General features: G+C 46.1%; 1 protein-coding gene across 1 annotated transcript; it reads left to right on the plus strand.

Annotated features, from left to right (window-relative positions):
- The first annotated feature begins 448 nt into the window (after positions 1-448).
- LOC133087215 (peptidyl-prolyl cis-trans isomerase E-like) lies at positions 449-21631 on the plus strand. The gene is given in 12 exon segments (XM_061184019.1): positions 449-479; positions 615-700; positions 1447-1612; positions 3220-3263; positions 4136-4162; positions 7015-7096; positions 7642-7742; positions 10192-10315; positions 15893-16031; positions 16033-16076; positions 20934-21076; positions 21266-21631. Coding segments are annotated over 12 exon segments (1056 nt in total). The 3' UTR covers positions 21335-21631.
- Positions 21632-22388: the final 757 nt, after the last annotated feature.

Raw genomic sequence — 22388 nt, forward strand, 5'->3', positions numbered from 1 at the left:
GTTCTGTGGATCCTTCAGTCCTTGAAGCGACCTTAACCTGGTCAGGGTCAACTACTCTACTTGCCCTCCCTGTCCTGCAGCAACACTTTTTTTTCCCCTTCTTCCTTGAAACTTGGCGGGCTGTCCTTCCTCAGGGCCTTACCCAGGCGGTCCCTTTCCCTGGAATGTTCCCTGGTTCGTGCCTCTTGGCAGGTTCCCCCTTTTTCTCAAGGTATGCTTTCACCTTAAATAACTGATGTAAAGGCCCAATCTAAAGTAGGTTCCCCTATTTTCTAATGTCTGCGGTTAATGCGAGTATGTGTGTTTCTTCTATTAACGTCAGACTGTCCCTCCAAACCTCGCTTCCTGGGACCTGAGCAGTGTAGGAGCTTGCGCGCCAGCCGCCGAAGGGGTGGGGCCGTAGGCGGGGCCCAGGTAACGGCTTCCGGCGGAAGAGCCGAGGAGCAAGATGGCTGCCACCAAAGGGGTGTTCAACTTGGGTGAGCTGGCGTGGGGGTGAGGCGGGGCTCGGACTGAGTCCAAGTTGGGGGCCGCGTGGACTGGGTGCAGACTCAGGGCCCCAGGCGGCGTGTGGCAGCCCGGGCCGGGGTCTCTTGTGGGGGACTACCCCTCAGCTTGTGAGCAGCACCTGCGACCTAATGGCTTTGCTGGCCCTAGCTCTGCCCAGAGCCCTTTCCCCTCTGACCCTGGACCCTGGGAGGTAGTGAGATCTGTTATTGCGACCTCAGACCGCATCCCAAACTGTCATGCTCATTCATTCCCTAAATTCTGCAGCCCTGCCCCCTTAGGTAAAGGAACTCCAAGAATAGTTCGGAAATTACGGAAATAGCCTCGCTACGTGGGTTGGTGAACTCTATGATGCTACTGTATGGCAGTGTTAACAAGAGGCGGGTTGGGGGTTTTGGGAAATGACCACTCCATCCAGAGAGGTAAGGGCAAGCTTCCTGGAGGCACAGGGGCCAGAGATTTGAAAGATTAGGAGTTAAGCAGGTAGCTAAGCTGGAAGAGGCTGTTGCTTGAATGGAGAGCAGCGAGAGTGAAAGCCCAGAGGGGTGAAGCAGTCTAGCACTTGGGGCAAGTAGTTTGCATTGGGGAAGCAAGGAGAGAAGAGGCTAGAGAGGTGGGCAGGGCTCAAGTTCTGAAAGTCTTACGTGCCATGCTAAGAATTTGGATTCTGTCCTGTGGTCATTGGTGAACTTTTGGAGACTATTTGGCAGGACAGTGATGTAATCGGATTTGCCCTTTCTTGGAATCATTCTAGTGGCTGTGTAGTGGAGAGAGAGAAACTGGAAGCAGTCAGCCCATTTAGGAAGCTGTCAAAATAACCAGGGGCTCGATGTAGGTCTGAAGAGGGATGGTGAGAGGAGTGTACCTCACAAGTCATTTGTATACCCAAAAGACTGTAGGGACCCCTCCTTGCCCTCCCTGTGGCTGTCTTGCTGACAGGGTGTTGCAGCAGCCGTACCAAGAGTGTGGAGGACATCGGTTCAGAAAGCACTTGGTGTCTTTGCAGGTGGGCTGGCAGAGGAGATGGATGACAAAGTTCTTCGTGCTGCTTTTATTCCTTTTGGAGACATCACAGATATTCAGATTCCACTGGATTATGAAACAGGTGTTTATTCAGTGTCTCATATTCAGCTGCCTAATGCCGGGAAAAGAACTTGAGGAGACATTTTAAGTCATGAATATTCTGCGTACGGTTGGTATGTATTGAAGTTCAGGAGGATATCTCTCTAGGTCAGTGTGACTGTGATCTTGGTGATAGAATGTTCTGAGGACAGCAAGGCCAGGATGGTGGTGTGGTTATGGGCTGAAATTTACAGAGATTGGCAATTTGTTGGATTTGAGGAAAGGCTTTCTCTACCTTGGAATCATTTGGGGGCTTTGATTTCTGATCATTTAGTATATAAACCATATAGTAAGAACCAGTGGCGGGGGGTGTGTGTGGGATGAATTGGGAGATTGGGATTGACATGTATACACTAATATGTATAAAATGGATAACTAATAAGAACCTGCTGTATAAAAAAATAAAATTCAAAAAAAAAAGAACCAGTAGGAAGATAGTCTTAGAAAAATCTTAAAAGGTCTGGGTGTTGTATCACCCCACCATGCCTGTTGACCAGACCTCCCTTCTTGGCAGCTATGCTTTTATTTTTGTTTTTATTTTTTTTAATTTAATTTATTTATTTTTGGCTGCATTGGGTCTTCGTTGCTGCACGCAGGCTTTCTCTAGTTGTGGCGAGCGGGGGCTCCTCTTTGTTGCAGTGCACAGGCTTCTAATTGCAGTGGCTTCTCTCGTTGCAGAGCACGGGCTCTAGGCGTGCAGGCTCAGTAGTTGTGGCTCGTGGGCTCCAGAGCGCAGGCTCAGTAGTTGTGGTGCACGGACTTAGTTGTTCCGCAGCATGTGGGATCTTCCTGGACCAGGGCTTGAACCCGTGTCCCCTGCACTGGCAGGCGGATTCTTAACCACTGCGCCACCAGGAAAGCCCGGCAGCTATGCTTTTAAATAGCAGAGGGCAGCGGGCAAGCTTAGCCTCGGTAGGGGAGCCTTGGCCTCTGCTCACCTGGGTGAGTTTTCCCTCAGTTGGTGTCACAGTTATATGCACGTTTCTATTTGATCCTTGGCTGTTATTTTCTAAGATAGGAGTTTTAGACCCAGCCCTGCCACTAACTTTGTGCGACACTTAAACTCTCTGAGCCTCCATTGCTTCAATGCTTAAATGAAAGGATAAGATTGGCTTTTTGGTCCTTCTACCTCTGAGTTCTATAAATTAGTAACTCCTATTGCTCTTGCTCTCCACCAACTAAATTAACTTTTTCCTGAGGCCAAGCACTGTGCTTTAATAGTCACCTAACCCGGTAGTGAAGTCAGTGCTCCGTATGCAGTTGATGCTCAATTGGAATGAGTAATTGACAGATTGACAACTTTTTCTACTTTCTGTAAGTCTTGTAAACAAAGATTCCCAAAATGCTTGGAAAGTAACTTAAATCTTCCATTCTGTAGTGGTAGAATTGAATACTACAAAATTTAAAAACTTAGTTCACTATTTAGTATGTTTATTTAAAACACACAAAATGACTTTAATATTTCTGGAAGCATTGTTGAATAAACCAAGAAAAATCTAAAAATTAGATTTTCGCTTTTTGAATGGCATCTGGATATGGCATGTTTCCTCCTATTGCCCACATATTAACTACCCATTTCTGCTATTATAGAAAAGCACCAAGGATTTGCTTTTGTTGAATCTGAGTTGGCAGAGGTAAGAAATTTTCCCTGGTTAGTATTTGACTAGTGTTGCTGTTGTCATTGGTTACAAAAGGTGCCACTCTCCATTTGAGCGGATGTAGTAATTTTCTGGGGCTGCCATACAAATTACTACAAACTTTGTGGCTTAAAAAAACAGAAATTTATTCTCATAACTTGGAGCCTAGAAGTCTGAAATCAAGGTGTTGGCAGGGCCGCGACCCTCTGAGGAATCTTTCCTTGACTCTTCCTAGCAATCCTTGGCATTTTTTTGGCTTATAACTGCATCACTTCAGTCTCTGCCCCCGTCTTCACATGGTCTTTTCCACTGCATGTATCTCTCTGTCTTCTCTTCTTATAAGGACACTAGTCATTGGAGTTATGGCCCACCCTAATTCATTATGACCTCATCTTAACTAATTTCATCTGCAAAGACTATTTCTAAACAGGGTCACATCCTGAGGTTTGGATAGACCTGAAATTTGGGGGGACACTATTCAACCCCCTATAGTGGCTTGGTGGTGACAGTTGCCAAGAGACAGGAAGTTCTGGTTGAAGGAAGGCCCACAAGCCCTGGTTCAAAGTTCCCTTCATGTAGTCAGAATGTGAAAGACAGGCCCTGCAGAGCCCTGAGCCTTCTGGCCTGGCACTGCTGTTTCCTATTTCCTGTGTGTATTCTGTCTCCATAACCTGAGCACCTATCTTTACACCACCAGCTCCAACAAGCAGTTAGTACATGCTCTTTGTTAAATACATACAATCTAGGCGGTAGGAAGGGAAGTAGCATCTTTTTTTCCAAAGCTTGTGGTACTGAGTTTTTATTTGCGTGCTAACTACAAGAAGAGTTGAACTACACACATCAACTTTTTCCTTGTATTCTTTTGGCAGGATGCCGAAGCAGCTATCAAAAACATGGTATGGCTGAGAATCTTGCTTTTCACTGAAGCTGTTTTTTGGTGCTACGTGGGACCCTGATGCACATATTGTGTTTCCAGTTTCCACAGTTTCAAGGTTATAGAGGAAGCAGAAGTTGCCGTTATTTGAAAGTATTCACTAGGAACTGGCTGCTTATAAAATTAATTCTTATTCAGAAATCCTCCCCATTTAACATTTGTATAAATGTCAACCATCTTATTGGCCAATCTCTCCCTGACATTTTTATATCTATGTCAGGAGTCAGCAAACTAAGTTTATGGGCCAAATCCATTCTGCAGGCTGTTTTTTATATGGCCTATGAGCTAAATGGTTTTTATACTTTTAAAGGGTTATGAAAAAAAAAAAAAAGGAGAAGAACATGCAGCAGAGACTGTATGTATCCCACAACGCCTAAAATATTTACTATCTAGCCCTCTATAGAAAGTTTGCCAACCTGTAGGCTAGGGCAATATACTGCAAATAGAGTGTAACTTGACTGCAAGGTGAAATGGTGAATCTTGTATAAGAGGCAGGGTCTCATGAAGTGTATGGAAGGGATTGTGGAAAACTTCTGTAGTTGGCTCTAGTCAAAAATGTGAGGCTTTCTTGAGCCATTGAATAGTGATGCTCTCATAAAGTTAAACCAATTGACAACTGAGAAAGAGAAAACCTACAGAAGGATTATGACAGGTTGGGTACTTCAGAAGAAAATGATTTGAACTCCTGTTGCTGAATTACCACAAATTTGGTGGCTTAAAAACAACACTAGGGCTTCCCTGGTGGCGCAGTGGTTGAGAGTCTGCCTGCCAATGCAGGGGACACGGGTTCGAGCCCTGGTCTGGGAAGATCCCACATGCCGCGGAGCAACTGGGCCCGTGAGCCATAATTACTGAGCCTGCGCGTCTGCAGCCTGTGCTCCGCAACGAGAGAGGCCGCGATAGTGAGAGGCCCGCGCACCGCGATGAAGAGTGGCCCCCGCTTGCCGCAACTAGAGAAAGCCCTCACACAGAAACGAAGACCCAACACAGCCATAAATAAATAAATTAAAAAAAAAAAAAAGCAAACCTTAAAAAAAAAAAACAACACTAATGTGTTATCTTACAGTTCTGGAGGTCAAAAGTCCAAAGTGAGTCTCACTTTGGAGCTGAAATGAAGATTTCAGCAGAGTTGTGTTCCTTCTGGGGGCTCTAGGGGAGAATGTTTCTTTGCCTTTTTCTCAGCTTCTAGAGAATGGCTATATTCCTTGACTCTTGGCCCCTTCTATCTTCAAGCTGGCAATGGCAGGGTGAGTTTTTTTCACAGCGCATCACTCTGAAACAAAGCCCTCTGTCTCCCCCTTCACATTTAGAGGATCCTTGTGATTACATTGGGCCCATCTGAATAATCCAGGATAATATCCTTATTTTAAAGGCAGCTGACTAGCAACCTTCATTCCTTTTTGCCACGTAATATCACATATTCATAGGTTCTGGGGAGTAGGTGGACATCTTTGTTTAATATTTATTTATTTACTTAGGCTGCACTGGGTCTTAGTTGCGGCATGCGGGATCTTCATTGCGACATGTTTAGTTGCAGCATGTGGGATCTTTAGTTGCGGCATGCGGACTTCTTAGTTGCGGCATGCATGTGGGATCTGGTTCCCTGACCAGGGGTCGAAGCCGGGCCCCCTGCATTGGGAGAGCAGAGTCTTACCCACTGGACCACCAGGGAAGTCCCTAGGTGGACATCTTTGGGCAGGCCATTAGTTTGCCTGCCATAAAACCCTTAAATGCTTTTGCCCTTGTTAAAAATCTTTATGATCACTCTTCATGACTAAATGTGAAATAAGGATGTTATTTCATGCTATCATTCAATTTTTTCTTAATCGCTAGAAATAAAATTAGTACTTTATTTGTCTGTTTCTAAGAACAAAGACATAGCTATAATTGTAACCTAAATCTTATTAAATTAAGGAATCCTTTTTTCTTTCTTTTTTTAGTTTTCATGAAAAGGCCCCAAACAAACCTTTTTTTTTTAAAGTATTTTATAAATTTATTTATTTATTTTTGGCTGCATTGGGTCTTCGTTGTTGCGCGCTGGCCCTCTCTAGTTGTGGCGAGCGGGGGCTGCTCTTCGCTGCGGTGCCCGGGCTTCTCATTGCGGTGGCCTCTCTTGTTGTGGAGCACAGGCTCTAGGCACGTGGGCTTCAGTAGTTGTGGCTCGCGGGCTCAGTAGTTGTGGCTTGCGGGCTCTAGAGCGCAGGCTCAGCAGTTGTGGCGCACAGGCCTAGTTGCTCTGCGGCATGTGGGATCTTCCCGACCAGGGCTCGAACCCGTGTCCCCTGCATCGGCAGGCGGATTCCTAACCACTGCACCATGAGGGAAGTCCCACAAACCTTTTTTAAAAAGCTGTCTACTTACCTTTTCCTGGTATCAGTTATTCTTGGATTTTGAAATATTCTTAAACATTATTCCATGTTACCATGTTCTCTGTCATTCTTGCATCAAACATGCCCCTCAACAGTCAGCAATACTATCTTTTTCCAGTTCAGTACTGATCTTGTCTTTTTGAGGTGGACTCAGGTACTTGGTAACTGCATTTACCCTTTTAATTTCAGAGTCCTGAGCTCAGATCCAAAGATTATGCCAACACAGACCTTTCTGTTGTTAGTGGTGAAATAAAGGAACTGTGTGGTGGCTCAGGGGCTTTCTGTGGTGAGCTTTGTGCTTAGCTGGCCATTGGGGGTTGCAGGCTCCCAACTTAGGACTAATCATGAGCAAGTCTCAGGCTTCTTAGAAGTAAGTGGAAGGCTGCCAGGTCTTCTTTCAACCTAACAAGGTTTAAGCAGCTGAGTTGTATTGCACTCTTTTCAGAATGAATCTGAAATGTTTGGGCGGACAATCCATGTCAATTTGGCCAAACCAGTGAGAATTAAGGAAGGCTTGTCCAGACCAGGTAAGTGGGGGCAACCACAGATACCCCATCACGTCCTCAACTGTGGTCTCTGTTGCATTTTTATCCCTGTCTTACTTCCTGCTGTGGGGTAATGTGTACATGAGTAGAGTGGTGTAGAGTAGAGAAGAGAATGCAGCACCTCCAAGGAAATAAAGTGTTTGAGATTCTCAGAAAGCTAGAGGCCTTGTCCCCATGAAAGTCTTGCTGTGGGACATAGATATAGACTGTGCCCTTCCAGGCTTGACAAGGGCTGGGACTTCCCTTTTGACACGGCTGAGTCCTTCCTCCTTATTCTCACCCACCTCTGCTAAGAGCTGGACTTGAAGGCCTGACATTTCCCAGTGACAGCTTTCATTGCCCTGGGGAGCTCCTAAGACGTAACTTCTTTTCTGTGGCCTGTGAGAGCCACGTCGTGTGTCCATGTGGTGAGTCCACGTTATGCGTCCACGTAGTGCTGACCCAAGCAGCAAAGAATTGGACGTGGCTAATGAGCAGTTGGCTGGTAGCTTGAGTTTCTTAACATCTGTTTGATTCTTTCCTTTCACTTTGGTCACATGATGACTGGTTGAAAAAGTTTTCTAGGAAGACTCTTGAAGAGAGGAAAGAGGAAGAAGGGTCAGAGCTTCCCAAAGTGGAAACCCAGGAGGTGAGATTGCAGGCTGCGCTTCCAGAGAGGCTGGCGCTCTGCACCCAGCACACTTCTGCTGTGGGTGGTGTTGGGGGAATTGAATGGAGAAACTGTGGGTGTCTTGTCCTTGTAGGGCACTGGGTGAGAAGTGCCTTATGTGTGCTTGGTGTCGATTTGTGACGGCTGTTCAACGAGGGGGTATCTCAGATGAGAAAGGACACCACCAGGACCCGTCATCCACCGATCTTTCCCGCTCCGTCACTGAAGACTTTGGCTCCAGGCTCCCTGTCTTCCTGCTCCTACCCTGATTCCACAGAGGCCCCTTCCCCAGGTCCAGGGCTCCCCATGCCTGGGCGCTTTCTCCTGCTTCTTGACACACATCTTGACCCTTGCTCCTCAGAATAATTCAGGGGCTCCTTCTCCTCTGTCCACCCTTTGCACAGTGGTGTTTCTCTGAGTTCCTTCCGTAGTGCTCGCCTCCTTTCTCCACACTGTCCTTGTGCATTTCAGCCACTTTTGTCCCTTGTCTGAGATTATCGCAGCCACTCAGGCAGGGTTCTGGTGATTTCTTTATCTCTAGTCCTAGCCCTGACCTGTCTCCTGGGTTTCACATATTTCTGCCTGAATGTCTCGCAGTCACCATAAATAAACAAAGCACATCCCAAGTGGATTTCCTCTTTCCTTTCACTCTGGTCTCCCCGTGTGCCCGATTTTAGCTAATTTTGCTGCCTTCTGGTCACTCAAACCAGAAGCTGCAGTTTATTTTAATTCACACATGATGCGTTGCCATATTCTGCTTATTTTATCTTTTAAGTCTTCCTGGCTCTTTCCTCTCCTGTTTGTTCCTACTGCATTATCTTGGTTTAGCCTCCATCTTCTGTCCTGTGAATAATGATAGTAGCTTCCTAACTGGTCTCTGTGTCACAGGCCTGCTTCCTCCTGATCTGAGTAACCAGGAGGAGCTTTCTGAAGGATGGATCTGAGGATAATTGCTCTCCACAAGCATTTTAAGGACCTCTCTCATGTATAGGATTGAGTCTGGGCTACATCAGAGGCACAGAAGGGCTCTCCATGTTCTGACCCTGCTCATCTCTTTATATTGTAGCCCCATTTTACATTCTAGGAAACAAGAGACTATAGTTACCTATAAATCTGTAGTTATCTACAAATTTATAGTTACCTACAAATCTCATGTGTTGTTTTGTTTTATTAAATTTGGCCACGCTGCGTGGCTTGCAGGATCTTAGTTCCCGGACCAGGGATTGAACCTGCTCCCTCTACAGTGAAAGCGCAGAATCCTAACCACTGGACTGACAGGGAGTTCCCAAATCTCTTGTGTTTTTGCATAAGCAGTTCCTTTGCCTAAAATGACCTTTCCAACTTAATCTGGCTAATTCCTACTCACCTTTCATCCCTCCCTTCTGGGCTTGCATGGCCTCTGGGCTTCCATGGGACCTGCTATCCTAGCATTTACTGCATTGTTTTGACATTACTTATTTAACCTATTTTAAATATTGCTTACTCTTTGCCGGGCACTAATGGCTTTACAAATATTTAATCCTATTGGCAGTCCTTTGAGGTAAGTACTATTATTATCCCCAAGTCTAGGTGACGAAACTAGGGCACAGTGAGGTCGAATAACTTGTGGATGTTACATAGCTCAGAAGTGGTGGGGCTGAGGTTTGAACCAAGGCTGTGGGACTCTAGGATCTGTGTGCCTCTCACAGTTGTGGCTGCCCCTCCCTCACTGAGTAGCCAGTCCTTCAAGGGCAGAAGCCCTATTTTATTTAATAACCTAGGGCTTGGCCTGAGAGCTCATACCTACGTGTTGACCTAATCCACACTACAAAGAGGTCAGACAGAGACAGTAGAGTTTTCTCTGTCAAACAGATGGGAAGGTTTCTATTGAATGTTTTATCGTCTAATCAGCCTTGTCCATTTGGAGCACTAAGCAAGGCCCAACTTCCTCCACTGTCTCCTGAGCACTTAGGCCCTCCTTGCTTCCACTGCAGCCAGCCTGTGGATACACAGGGCCAAGCGTAGTGGAAGGGGGTGGTGTTGCAGAAGTGGGTCCGTTTAACTGACTAAGGTGGGTGGGCTTGAACTGGGGCTTGAAGTTGTTGAGAGTTGTGTGTTTTGGGCCAGAAAAGCGTTGTTCTGTGACTGCAGGGGAGGGTGAAGGCGGAGCAAGCTGACGTGTCTGAGGCAGTGAGATGAGATAAAATGCCTGAGGGGTGGGGCTCCGGGTAGAGGGTGCTGAGGTCTCCTGTCACTGGGTGTCCAGCTGGGGGCCGTGGCCGTGGCCTCCGCCTTCTGCAGCCCCATCAGGGCCCAAGGCCTTCCCTGTTGGTGCCTTGCTCAGCCCACTCGCTACAGTGGGTTCTGGGGTGTCTTCAGAAGAACACTCGCTCTCCTAGTCGGGGAGTCAGGCTGTTCTCTCTAACCTGGCCATTTCTCCTGCGTCTAGAGAGAGCCCGCCGTAAAAAAGGCCCAGTTAAACCCTCAGATGTACATGGACATCAAGGTCAGGAACAAGCCAGTAGGCCGCATCCAGATGCTCCTGCGTTCAGACGTCGTTCCCATGACAGCAGGTGAGCAGGACTCTGGTCAGGATGGCCGGGAAGCTAGTGGCTGAGGAAGCTGCCTGGACTCCTGGGCCCTTGACTATTTCTACCTGAGTCTATCTGAGGCATCTTAGATCCCAGCATCTAGTGACAAATGAGGCAGAACAGGCTTTTCTTTCTTTTTTTTGCCACGCCACATGGCTTGTGGGATCTTAGTTCCCCGACCAGGGATCGGACGCATGCCCCCTGCAGTGGAAGCATGGAGTACTAACCACTGGACCGCCAGGGAACTCCCAGAACAGGCATTTTCGAAATTCCATAAAGGCTTAGGACTGTTAGAAAGAGTAAGCAGTTGAAAGTTTTGTGATTTGTTTTAATTACTCTCCCATTTGGTTTTATTGGTTTTTTTTAAAATAATTTTTTGATATATTTTCAAATTTACAGATAGAAAGAATAAGAATTCTATACGAATACTACAAGGAACTCTCATATGTCCTTTAACTGTTGATTAATTTACTTTTTTGCCCTTATGCTTTATCATTTTGTTTATATACATACATACATACGTGTATTTTTTTACCCCCATACTAGTTGAGAGGAAGTTGAAGACATACATCATTCTTCAGTATGAATTTCCTCAGAACAAGAATATTCTCTTACATAATCATAGTACAGCTATCAAAATCAGGAAATTTAACATCAGTACAACACTATTAACTAATCTTCAGGTCATATTCAAATTTCATCACTTATCCCAATATTGTTCTTTATAGTAATGTTAACAATTTCTGTTCCTTGACAAGGAGTCACACATTGCATTTAGTGGGTGGGTCTCTTTAGTCTCCTTTTATTTGTTAACAGTTTCTCAGTTTTTTGTTGTCTTTCTTGATCTTGACATCTTTGAAGAGACAGGCCAGTTGTTTCTAAGATTGTTTCTCGGTTTGTCTTTGCCTGGTACTTCCGCGTGATTAGACTTAGATTATGTGTTTCGGCAGGAATACCGCAGAAGAACGTTGTTTCCTTGTTAGTGCATCATATGAGGAAGTACTCGAGGTCAGTTCCAATGTTTGTGATGTTAACTTTGACCACTTGGTTAAGGAGATCTCTGCCAGGTTTCTCCCCTGGAAGGTTACAATTTTTAAGTTATAAATTAAAAGCTAAAATTTTTCTCCTCACTATCTCCAGCCCATCTCCCAGAGGTAACTACTATTGACAGTTGTTGTACGTTGCCTATTTCCTTAAATATTCATAATTACTCTTTTTACCTATGATCCTTTTTTTGTTTGTTTCAATCTAGCTTTTTTTTTTTTTTAATGCTTGTCAAAGTCATAATTGCATACAGTTTAAAGAAAATTGTTCTTTGGAGTTTGTTACAAGACATGACATTCTTCTGCTCCCCCATCGTCATAATTTTTCTGCCCTGCCAGAGGCAACATTCTTTTCTTTTAGGTGATTATTTTGACTTTTATTGCTGTATCTCTGAAAAATATATTCATGTTACTGCTACTTGATTTTTCTCAGTTTTTGGCTGTTATAGGTCAGTTTTGCTGGGAAACAGACTCATGGAGAGGTGGATGCAGAAAGTTTATTGGGGAGTGATCTCAGGAACAACTTCTGTAAAAGAATGAGTGGAGTAGATGGGGCAAAAATAGAGTAATTGAACAGCCTTGCAGTCACACAGAGACCTCAGCTGACCCCATGGGGAGTTTGGGAGCTTGGATATCCTTCCAGAATGTCCAGCTCTGAATTTTAGGCCAGGGGGCCAGGCTTTTGTACCTTCACATGGACCAGTCATGAATTCTGGCTGATTCCCAGGAGTGGTGAAGCAGCTCTCTTTGGCCAAAGGCATTTCCTGGATGGGACCCATCCTGGGGCTGGTAGCATCCAACACTCCTGGGAGGTGCAGGGGTGAGGGAATGCGGGTCTTGGTCTTGGAGAGGATCTGTGGGCTTAACCGCAGCATCCACTGCAGTCCACCCATCTCGCAACTCAGATCCGCTTCCTTCACCTGGGAACGGCTCCTCCAGGACTCTGGTTGGTCTCTTTTTCTGGGGAAATTTTTAGAGGAATGTTAATGGAACTATAATCCCATTGCTGCTCTTGGTCTCAGAACCACAAACGATACTTGTCATCTCCCTCCTCTACTTTATTCCAGATTCGTCTCACCCTCACCTCAGCTGGCTTCTCTGCTTGTCTACATGGCTTACCTGATGAGGTGACCTAGACCTTTATCCAAGGGGATTTGAGCTCCTGGTCATTGTGCCCTTCCCAGGCCATGGCTGCCCATCAAGATTGGGCAGGGGAGTACAAGAGAGGTCCCATGGGTCCCCCAAACATATTCTGACCAGCCCTGTTGTGTAACAGCAGACCTACCTCCTAAAGACCAAGGTCAAGAATCCCGCCAAGATGATGACTCCTTTTCTTACCTGCTTGTCTCCTGGCACAAGGAGCCTGAAGTGATCACCCAGTGGCGTAGCTTAAAGTGTAATGGGAGTCTGGTTGTCTCCACTGGTGAAGGTGTGCCCTCTAGGAGCCAGGACCTGTAGACCCACAGAGGCTTGAGTTGCAGGGATGGAAAGTAACAGGAGTGATGGTAACCAGGACCACTCCAGCTTCTACTTCTTGGTTCCTGGACCCCCAGGGACATAGCACTCGCTAATGAGCACTGATTTAGGGCTGTCCTTACAGGAAATCTGGTTTTTTTTTTTGGCCGAGCCATTCAGCATGCAGGATCTTAGTTCCCCGACCAAGGATCAAACCTGTGCCCCCTGCATTGGGAGCACGGAGTCTTAACCACTGGACCGCCAGGGAAGTCCCCAGGATATCATTTCTGATATCCTAATACTGTCCTTCATAGAAACCTTTCTCCCCCTAATCTAGAATCATGCACTGTGTTTGTTGTGTCAGTTTAATCTCCTTTAATCTGGGACTGTTCCTCAGCCTTTGTCTTTTATGACATTGTCATTTTTGAAGACTCCAGGCCAGTTGTTCTATAGAATGTTCCTCATTTGAGTTTGTTTCCTCATGATTAGATTCAGGTTATTTTTGGTATTCTTTGCAGTACTCCAGAAGTGACATGTCTTTCTCCCTGTCACTAATGTTGATTTTTCCATTACTGGTGAGGGTTACTTGGTTAAGGTTGTGTCTGCCAGTTTTTCCCACTCACAAGGTACTTTTATTCCCCTTTGCAATTGATAAGTGACTTTTAAGGAGAACTTCAAGACTTTTCACCTGGTGATTTTTGGTATTCTGTTTTTGATTCTAGACTAAGTCAATTATTACCGTGATGGTCATTTTCTAATTATTGCTCCCTCTGTGTTAAAAACATTAGCATTTCTACATTTATTCTAATTAGCCTTCTGCTATGAATAAGAGCTTTCTCTTCTTCCTTCCCCCTTTATTTGTTTTGCGTTAGTAGTCCGTGTGTTAGTGTGCACTCATGAGTCTTTTTATTCATATTCTACTCCATTATACTCACTCACTTGTCAGTTGCTCAGACTGTCCAAAGTTTGGCCATCAGGAGCCTCCTCAAGTCTGTTCCTATATCATATCCATTTGACACTCATTTTTTGAGCATTTCCTTACTTTCTGGTACAATAAAAAGATCTGGGCTTATCTGGTACTCTCTCTGCTCTGACCCTGGAATCAGCCATTTCTCCAAGAAGCTCCTGTTCCTTTTAGTAGGAAATAATAATTAGAAATCAAGATCTGGATCCTGGGTAGGTACACTGCTTCTGGGATGTCATTGATCCTAGGCCCTTTCAGCCTTTCAATAGGAAGTGTGTGTGTGTGTATCTTTAAGTCATGAATTCATACTGATACTCTAATTTCTGTCTAATACTACATATTTATATCTCCTTTCTCCCACAGCGAGAGCCTTGGCTCCCAGTAACATCAGTATATTCACATACTGTTGAATCCTACAGTACAAAATAGTTTCAGAATTGCTACAATTGTACCACTACCAACAAACAATTTTTTTTGCAGTTCTTTTTCTTCAGTCTGTAAAGAGTCCAAATACTGTGTTCAAAGAGTTCTTAGATTCCTTTCTTTCCTTCTGTATGGCTAAGTTATCCATTTAACTTAAGTTCTCACTCGTTTCTCTTTGTGTTCCATTTTAGGGGTTCCACCCCCACCCCCAGCCTTATTGATTTAGTTTTATTTTTTGAATAAACACTGACAGGCTTCAGAAATCAAAACTATACCAAGAGGCACACATGGAGTTGTGTCACTCCCTCCCACTCCCTCTGCCCCTATTCCCACCCACCTTCTATGAGTAACCAATTTCATTAGTTCCTGGTTAATCCTCCTTTTGTTTCCTTTTGCAAAAATGAACAGATATAGGAATATTTCCTTATTTCCTTCCTTCTTTCACAACATGTAGCATATTGTGTATTCTCTTTTGCACTTTGCTTTTTTCACTAAACAACATATTCTGGAAATCACTCTGTATCAGTTCACAGAGATCTCCTATTCTTGTTCATAATACTTCACAAGGTGGACATACCATAGTTTATTCAACAAGATTCTGATGCACGGGCATTTAGGTTGTTTCCATTATACTGCGGTTACAAATAATGTGTATGTGGATTTCATATCTTTGGAGGTATATCTTCAGGGTCATTCCTAAAAGTAGGGTTACTGGGTCAAAGGGTAAATGCACAGGTAGTTTTGTTAGATATTGCCAAATTCTCCTACAAATAGGTATCATTTTGCATTCCCTCTAGTAATGTGTGGGAATACCTGTTTCCCTGGCTTCACTCACAGATTGTGTTTTTAAGTTTTTGAATTTTGGCCAGTCTGATAGGCAAGAAATGGAGTCTCAAAGTATTGATAGTTTTAATTTACGTTTTTCTTATTATGATTGTCAAAGAATATCTTTTTATATATTTAATGACTTATAACAAAAACTGTCCCCCCAAAATGATTTTTTTATGTCTTCTGTCGCTTTTTCTGTTAAGTTTGATCTTTTTTTTCCTTCCAGTTTTTAAGAGTTCTTCATATATGGGAATATTAGATTTTCTGTGATATATGTTGCCAATGAATATTTCTCCCAGTTTGTCATTTTTTGTTGTTGTTTTTACTTTGTTTATGGTTTTTTTGCCATGCAAAAGTTGTTGAATTTTTTTTTTTAATTGCCCCTGGATTTTGAGTGATAGTTGGAAAGTCCTTCCTTACACCCAGGTTATAGAAGAATCCAACCCATGTTGTCCTCTAGTACCGATAATTAATTTTTTTCTTTACATTTAGATATCTGATCCATTTGGAGTTTATTCTTGCAGTGAGGTAAGTTGTAAATCCAACTTCACCTTTTTTCAAATGTTTGTTCATATGTCCCAGCACCATTTTAGAAAATGTCCATTTTTGCCCGAACGATTTTAAGATGACAACTTTTATGAAATACTGAATTATATGTACCTTGGTCTGTTTCTGCACTGTCTGTTCTATTCCCCTGGTCTGTTCAGTCTCTTTGTGTGCCGTACCACTAGTAAACGTTTACTTCAAGTGAAGGTAATATATACTTTCTTAGATTCTGAGAGCTAGAGGTTTAACTATCCAGTTAGATATTTTTAACCCTGGCACCTTTTCCTTTCTCGGCCCCAGAGAATTTCCGCTGCCTGTGCACCCACGAGAAGGGCTTTGGCTTCAAGGGCAGCAGCTTCCACCGCATCATCCCCCAGTTCATGTGCCAGGGCGGCGATTTCACCAACCACAGCAGCACCGGGGGCAAGTCTATCTATGGGAAAGTTTGACGATGAAAACTTCATCCTCAAACACACGGGACCAGGTGGGACCCGATCGGTGGGTGGTGATCGGTGGGCCGGGCCGGGGCCAGATGGCTGAGCAGGGGGAGGAATGGGCTGTGGTTCCGGTCTCCTCCACACTGCCACCCAGTGCACAGAGGAGAGGTGTTCAGCCTGGCTAGAGCTTTAGGCTTCTAAGGGTTTTTTTGTTTCTTATTTTGACTTACTCAAGTTCACGCTTGCCTCCTTTTAAGTGGAAGAGGCATATAGCCTGGTCTTGCTGCTACAGTGATGTGTTGTTACTGTTTCTGTAACTTTTTATTTTATATAATTTCAAGTTTCCCAAAAACTTACCGGAACAGAACAAGGAGCCCCTGCCTGTAAACCTTTATATGCCGTTCACCCACATCACCAGCTGTTTACTGGTGACCATCGTTCCCCACTTATTCTAGTCTCTTTCTGTATATATTTATAGACAGTGTCTATTTGGGGGCAGCCGTTTGAGAGTAAGTCAGAGACCTCACGCACTTTCACCACTAAATACCTCATTGTGTTATTTCCTAAGAACAAGGGCATTTTTAGTATTACCACAATATATAGTTATCAAAAGCAGAAAATTAACACTGGTACAGTACTGTCACCTACAGTGCATATTCAGGTTTCATCGTGGTCACGGTAATGTCCTTTCCGAGGTATTTATAGTTGAAATGTATCATCCGCTCGCCCAGTCATGGTCCAGCCCCTCCCCTCCCCCACGCCCAAAACACTGCCGTTTGTTTGCGTCTGCCTCCTCATATCCCAGGCTCCATCACCAGCTGTGCTTCCCTCACTCTTGCCTTCCAGCCGCACTGCCTTTTTCTTGCTCTCTCCTGCTCACCTGGTACAAAACTCCCATGTACTGGAGAAAAGCACATGCCCACACACCTGATGCCCTTCGGGTTGAGGAGCACAGCCCAGCAGTCCTCGCAGATCGCTGCTTGATCCTTATCCGCAGTCTGAGAAGAAAACACTCCTTTTCCTCGAGCCTCAGACCTCCAGCGTTGCCCCCTCCACTCTCCCTCCCAGCTAATGATCTTGCTTCTTATCTCACTGAGCAATAGGAACAATGAGAAAGATCTGCTGTGCTCTTCTTCCCAGTTCCCATCAGACCCTGGGTCCTCCCCTCCCTTTACTGCATCCTCCAGTCTCCCTCATGCTGCAGTGCTGCCAGCCTTTAAAGAAATAAAATAACTCTCCCTCGACCCTGTGTTCCCCCTCCAGCTGCCACGTTAATTCGCTGGTCCCTTTTTAGCAAAACTTCTTCAGAGTTGTGTAGGCTCATGGCCTCTGTTTCTTTCCTCCGCCCCCTCCAGTGAGACTTTCTTCCCCACCACGCCTTGCTCTCGTTGAAGATGCCAGCAGCCTCCATCTTGCCAGCAGCCAAGCCTCCGCCCTCTTTTTCCACCTCTCAGTAGCACTTGATACTATGAATCACGCCCTTCCTGAGCCCCTTTCTTCACTTGCTGGCAGAGCACCTCATCTTCCGTTCTCGTTGTGCCTCATAGGCTGCTCCTCTTCAGTCTCCTTTCCTTTCTCCCCCTCCCACCTCCAAGTTGTTAGAGGGACTCAAAGCTCAGCCCTGGTTTTTCTTCTCTGTCTACACTTACTCTTTACTTAACGGTTCTTAACGCATTAGCCTCGTGCCCACCTCTTAGAACTGATACTTTACTATATGCTGAAATGAAAGTCACAGCTAATATATCCTGCCAATACCTAATTTTTAAAAAGTAGTATTATAACATAAAGGAAAGTAATTTAGAATAAAATAATATGCATTTCGATATTTAGATGCTTGGACACAACCGCATGTATGGAATATTTAAACACATGCACTTCTGCCTGGAGCAGGTTAGCAACGTGGACTGACTGACACTGGCGTATCATGTCACCAGAGTCACGGCAACATGATTTTCTGAAACAGTGAAAATCTCTTGGTAATATTCTGAACAAAAAGAAAGTGACTCTTCCCTCAGTTTATGTGGTAGGTCCATTTCTGAAAAAATTCGACATAATAAATCTTTGGATTTACATGTAAAATGGAGTTAGGTTCTAGGCTTAGATCACTATAAACAGATATTTGTCATCTGCATGAATGTTTGTCTGGGCATTGAAAGTCTAAGAGGATTTAGAATAATTCTTCATTAGGTGGGACATTGCAGGACATGCCTGCTTCCTCCCCAGTATTACTGACAACCAAAACCATGCCTTGAACTTTCCAAGTAGCCTCGAGGGGGCAGCATTACCCTATTTAGAGTCACTGCCCTAGACAATCCTGTCCGTCCCGGGGCTTTCCCTCCTGTCTGCTGAATTTCTCCCGCCCCCATGTACGTGTCGCTGCTGCCCTCCCGCTGTCTTCCCTGGACATCCCAGCGGGGTCGCAGACCTCACGTGCCCAAGCAGCTCTTGCTCTTCACCCCTGAGCGCTTCCTCCCCATCTCCCCTGTTTCAGCCGCCGTCTACCCGGCTGCTTGGTCAGAAGCTTAGGACTCATCCTTGCCCCCCTCCTCTGTCTCCTGGATGGCAGGTCCATCTGTCTTTAGTTCACCTCCCGGTGCAGCTGCTCTTCACCTTCCTCCAGCACCACCAGCGTCCCCGAGCTCGTCTCCCTCCTTCCACTCTTGCCTCTTCCCCCGCAGAGTCTAATCTCTGCAAGATGGTCAGAGCAGTCCTTTTTAAGAGTAACTCTCATCACGTTGCTCTCCTGCTGACAACGCCCCCGTGGCGCATCTCGTGTAGCATCTGGTCCTACAGGCCGGCTGACCTGGGTCCTGGCCCCTCTCCAAGCTCATGGACTGTGCAGCCCGCCCTCTGTGCCCCCACTGCAGTCTGGCTGTTCCTCAGACACCCAGAGCTCACTGCCCGCAGGGCCGTGGCAGGTGCCGGCTCCTCTCCTGGAGGCTTCCTCCTCCAGCACCCACAGGCTTCACCCCTCATCTCCTCTGGGCATCGCCCACAGGTCGTCTAGCCCAAGAAGCCTGCCCTTGCCTCTCTGTCTCAAATGGGCTTTCCTACCATCTCGCTCTTCTTTTTAATCAGCTTCATTTTTCTTCACGCACTGGTTACCTGAAATCATATTATAAATTTACTCTTTTACTTATTTATTGTCTTATTTCTCCTGAGAATGTCAGCCTCATGAGGGCAGGACTTAGTCTTTCTTGTTCACCATTGTATTCTGGAACAGTGTCTGACACATAGTAAACCTGCAGTAAATATTTAAATATTTAAAACAGATATTCACAGGGCCAGTCCATTATGTGTCAGGCACCCTGATCAACTCCGGCCTGAAAGTAGAGTGGGACTCAGTCCCCATTTGAAGGGAGCACACGTTCTAGAGGCCCAGCCATGAGGGGTGGGGTTTCTTGTTGCCACAGATGAACTGCAGCTCCTCATGCTACACTCCTTCAGCCCCTGCCAAACCTGGGCCTTTTAGACTGAACTCGGATGTCACTTCCTCCAGAAAGCCTTCTGTGATACTGTCACCAGTGTGTGTGTGTCTGTCTGAGGTGACTGTCTTTTGTGCTCTCATTCACTGAGCAAACGTCTCTGCCACTAGGCTTCACTATTTCAGAGCATAATTATCTTTTTTTTTTAACAGTTTCATTGAGATAGAATTCACATACCATTCAGTTCACCCATTTAAAGTATACATTTCGGGACTTCCCTGGTGGTCCAGTGGTTAAGACTCCGCGCTCCCAATGCAGGGTGTGTGAGTTCGATCCCTGGTTGGGGAGCTAAGATCCCGCATGCTGCGTGGTGTGGCCAAAAAATAAAAATAAAGTATACATTTCAGTGGTTTCTAATGAATTCACATAGTCATGTAGCCATCCCCACATATAATTTTAGAGTGTTTTCATCACTCCCAAAAAGAAACCCCACACTCTTTAGCAGTCATTCCCTAATCCCCTTGTCCCCCGGCCCTAGGCAAACACTAACCTACTTTCTGTCTTTGTGGATTTGCCTATTATGGGCATTTAATGTAAACATAATCATACAATTGCAGGCTTTTGTGACTGGCTTCTTTCACTTAGCATAATGTTTTTAAAAATGTTCATCTACAATATAGCGTGTATCAGTATTTCATTCTTTTTTATTGCCAATTAATATTCCACTTATGGATATACCGCAGTTTATTTATTCATAAGTTGATGGACATTTGGGTTGTTTCTATTTTTTGGCTATTATGATGCTGCTGTGAACATTCATATATAGGTTTTTGTGTGGATGTATGTTTTTATTTCTCTTAAGTATATACCTAGAATTGGAAAACTATGTGTTTTTTTGTAGATATCCTTTATCAGATTAAGGAAGTTTCCTTTTATTCCTAGTTTGTTGGGTGTTTTTATCATGAAAAGGTGTTGGATTTTTTTCCTGCATCTATTGAGATTATTATGTGGTTTTTGTCCTTTATTCTATTGATATGGTTTATTACATTGGTTTCTGGATATTAAACCAAGCTTACATTCCTGAGATGAATCAATATTTAACTTGTGAGTGACTCTTTTCCGCTAGACTGTGGTCTCCACCAGGGCTGGGACCAGTGTCCCCAGGGTTCAACAGGTGCCTGGTCATGAAGTAATAAGTATTTGTTGAATGAATTAATGAAAGGACAAACCAGTATAAAATGATTGGAACAACCATGCTTAGTGTTTCATTGACTATCAGTTGAGTGGAAGACAAGGCATCCAAGACTCTGTACGTCCCGGAGTCTGAGCCTGCCTGACTGAAAGGCTGACAGCAGTGTGCGCAGGCATCCTCTGGGGGCCAGACATCCCAGCAGCATTTACGCTCCTCCCTCTACTACCAGACGTCCTGAGGGCCAGGAGCAGGGTGGAGGGGGCCGACGTGGTCGTTCTCTCCCCCAGGCCTGCTCTCCATGGCCAACTCTGGCCCAAACACCAACGGCTCCCAGTTCTTCCTGACATGTGACAAGACGGATTGGCTGGATGGCAAGCACGTGGTATTTGGGGAGATCACGGAAGGCCTGGATGTCTTGCGGCAGATTGAGGTGGGCGGCCACCCGGGCCCCCGGGGCACAGCCGTGTGGGAGGGCAGGAGCGGGGGCTCCGGGGCCTGGAGAGAGAGGCCACGGCTGCTGCTGCTGGGGGGGGTGGGCGGGGCGGGTATCCTGAGCTGCCCTTTCCTCTCCACCCTCCCTCCCTCCCCTGATTCCTCTTCTTCTGTTTTGCCTGCAAAGGCCCAGGGCAGCAAGGACGGGAAACCCAAGCAGAAGGTCATCATCTCCGACTGTGGGGAGTACGTGTGAGAGGGGAGCTGTCAGACCGGGGAACCGGCAGCCAAGGTGTCCCGTTTGCAGCAAGCAGGGCTTTGTGTCCTGGCCCTTCCTTGGGGTCAGCGTGGGGCAGCTCCTCTGCAGGCACGGCCTGGGCCGCCTCTGGCTCTTCCCCAAGTGGGGCCGTGGGCCAGGGTGCTGCCCTCCCTACCGTGGACGGCTGTGCGTGCCCTTTCCAGGCCAGGGCCTCTCCTGGGCCCACCTGTGTGGATCTTGGCTGTATCTTCCGGTAAAATCAATCCTAGTTCTTGTACTGCTGCCACACAGCCAGGTCCCAGGTGTTTTCAGAGGTTGCGCCTGTGACTGACGTGTCCTGCTGCAACGGATGACAGACCGTAGCACCTCCCTTGCTGCTTCCCTCCCCTCCAGGCTGGCCCAGAAGGCACACCCTTGTCAGACCACTGCAGGGCAGCAGAGGTCAGAGCTGCTGCCGAAGTGCCTCTGTCTCCTGTCTCTCACCTGCTGCCAGGCAGGCGAGGTGGGTGAGCCAGGCTCCGTTCCTGCCCTCACACCTGCTGGTCTTGAGTCTAATGGGCACAGTGGTCAGTCTCAGCGGCCCGTTCACTTATTGTTCATTCGTTGAACCAATAGTCAGAATTGTATTACAGCAGAGTCCAGGGCCCTTCTTTTGCCAGGCCGTGAGCTTGGTGCTGGGGAGGTACAAGAAGCCAGAGGCGGTTCCTGCCCCGCCCCCAGTCGCACCTGGTAGTTGAGCTCTGATGCTGCGGTTTGTCACCTGCTCTAGGCTCGCCTCTCGCCTCCACCAGTGTTTGGCCGGCCAGGCCACCTCACAGCAGCCCACCGTGCCGAGGCTGAGCCCCGTCAGGTGCTCAGTCACCAGAAGCCTCCTCCAGGGCTGCCACCTGCTCCCCTGCCGCCTGCAAGTGGCTGTCTGCATCGAGTCTCAACATTCAGAAACTGCTGGGCTGGGCTGGTCAGCCTGTGTTCTCATTTTGGGCTGAGATCAGGTTGAGTCGGGGGGGTGGGGCAGCCTGCTGGCCGCAGTGCCCCCAGGTCAGTTCCTGCG

Source organism: Eubalaena glacialis, chromosome 3, assembly GCF_028564815.1.
Source record: "Eubalaena glacialis isolate mEubGla1 chromosome 3, mEubGla1.1.hap2.+ XY, whole genome shotgun sequence".
Taxonomy (NCBI): Eukaryota; Metazoa; Chordata; class Mammalia; order Artiodactyla; family Balaenidae; genus Eubalaena; species Eubalaena glacialis.